At 45.6% G+C, this 2,114-nt stretch overlaps 1 protein-coding gene across 1 annotated transcript in view; it reads left to right on the top strand.

Annotated features, from left to right (window-relative positions):
• Nucleotides 1-2,114, top strand: part of LOC102312287 (zinc fingers and homeoboxes protein 1) — a gene marked incomplete in the record, with an annotated part of 11,662 nt that overhangs the window by 2,806 nt on the left and 6,742 nt on the right. The window contains 1 exon segment of the mRNA XM_042214565.1: nt 926-1,417. Coding sequence (XP_042070499.1) covers nt 1,050-1,417 — 368 coding nt within the window.

Genomic DNA, 2,114 nt, shown 5'->3' with positions numbered 1-2,114 from the left:
ACATGCTGTGGAGCCATTTTCGGGAGCATTTCAAGTTGCTATACATCAATACAACCATTATAGCCCAGATTTTAATAATATTTATGCATTAAGTCCATAGTAACTACATAAAATGCAAAAAAGTGCAATAAACTACAAAAAATTGGAAATCGTTTTTGGTTTTTTTTTACATATATTTCTACTTGGAGAAATTTTAAATACAAAAAGTTGCAAACAATAGTTTACAACAACAGGAAATTTATTTTGAGTGTCTTCATAGTTTTATTTTTGTGATACACCAATTTTTATACACTGCAGAAAAAACGAAAAACAATCCTATGATGCAAATTTGCAGAGAAAACCGCATCAAAATAAAATAAACTATTTCCAGCAGTGCAATTTGAGTTCTAAGCATCCCAGCAACTATTCAGAAAAGCATAAAGTCAAACATGACTTTTAAAAACACCAGTATAGGCTTTTAAGGCCTACAAGTAAAAAACTACATTTTCCGCGAAAATGACGTCACTTCCGGTTTCGGGCAGGTCATGGCCGACATGCGATAATTCGCACTGACGTCTTTTTCAATGTAGGAAGTGTTACGAACAGCTGATCGGATCGGCAAAGCGTGTTTCTGGAATATTATGTTTTTGTTGCTGCAAGTGCTTTTTATGCAATTTTTGCAAAACTTTATGTGGAAGGAAACCGTGACTGAGGACAAGCTGATGGCATCAGATGTAAGTACAACTCCACTGGTTTCATATGCAAAAAAATGACTGCGCTAGCTTACATGGTTCCGGTTCTACAGGGATTTAAAAACAGTTACGCAAAACGGAGCGTGCCCGCTCCGACCGGCTTTAAAGGGTTAACTGCTGATGTGTGATCTTAAAGAACAGGTGGCGTGATCGTGGGGATGTGCTCTGAGTAATGATGCATTTCTGTGCCACAGGGTTTAAAGACAGCGAAGGGAACATTTCGACTGGTGACCTCCTCCTTTATGGAGCCACGACAGGACGGCTTGAACTGAGTCGGCTCCAACACTCGGCTGAACGCGGCGCTCACCCAAACTCAGGATGGCGAGCAGGAGGAAGTCCACCATCCCCTGCATGGTTCCTCCCCGAGAAACTGTGGACTCGGACCAGGAGATGGAGGATGTAACAGGCGCGGCGGATCCAGAGGACAGCAACGGCGCGGCAACCGTCTCCTCGGAGGCTTCCGGCCTGCTGGAGGAGCGAGGAGAGGAGGCCGACGGCAGGCGTGACGTCGTGGCGTCGGACCCCTACCTGGACTTGAATGCAGCGGAGGGAGGCTACGAGTGCAAATACTGCAGCTTCCAGACGTCGGAGCTCAACCTGTTCACCATGCACGTGGACACGGAGCATCCCGACGTCGTCCTCAACACCTCCTATGTCTGCATGGAGTGTGACTACCACACCAAGAGGTACCGCGCTCACACCACCTGACAGGAAGTGCGTTTATTTAAAAAGAAATGTGAAAGATTAAGAGCCAAAACAGTCCAGATCCAGGCCCTGAAGGCAGGTTAGAGTAACTGATAACACCCAACACACCAACACGTGTCAAAGTTCATCATCTTCAGACAGAAAAACGCCAACAGAGCGATTATGGCTCCACTCGTCCATTTTTAATGTTTCATTTTTAAACCTCCTGTAAATGCACAGCAGCAGTCCTTGTCCCAGCAAGCAGAAGGAACTGCGCGCCGTCTCCTCCGCCTCGTCCTCCTCCACTTTGACGAAGCTGCCGTCGAAGGTCAGGTCGTTCACCGTCTGCTGGAAGATGGTCTCGTTGTTGCGCTTCACCATCGTCCGCGTGAAGTTGTCCTCGCCCGGGTGCAGCCGAGCGTTGTGGGCCAGCAGCGTGTCGTAGCTGGAAGCAGAGGATCATGGGTAAATAAAGCAAAAAAGGAGATTTAGAACTCAAACTATGGTAAAGTCCACAGTGCTGATGCTCAGTTACAGATCATTTTTACATCTTGGCGTAAACGTCACTGAGTAGCAGCTTTCAGCCCTGAAATTAGGGATTAAAACAGTGATTTTTTTAATCGTCTCTTTGTTGAGATTAAAAATCGCTCTTTCTGCTGTGTTTGTGGGTTTTTTTAAGGAAGTGAATAAATCTTCTCG

This window comes from Haplochromis burtoni, unplaced genomic scaffold, assembly GCF_018398535.1.
Source record: "Haplochromis burtoni strain Fernald_Lab_line unplaced genomic scaffold, NCSU_Asbu1 Contig_588, whole genome shotgun sequence".
In the NCBI taxonomy this organism is placed as follows: Eukaryota; Metazoa; Chordata; class Actinopteri; order Cichliformes; family Cichlidae; genus Haplochromis; species Haplochromis burtoni.
Note: the sequence above shows the minus strand (reverse complement) of the source record. Positions and strands in the feature narration are given on the sequence as shown.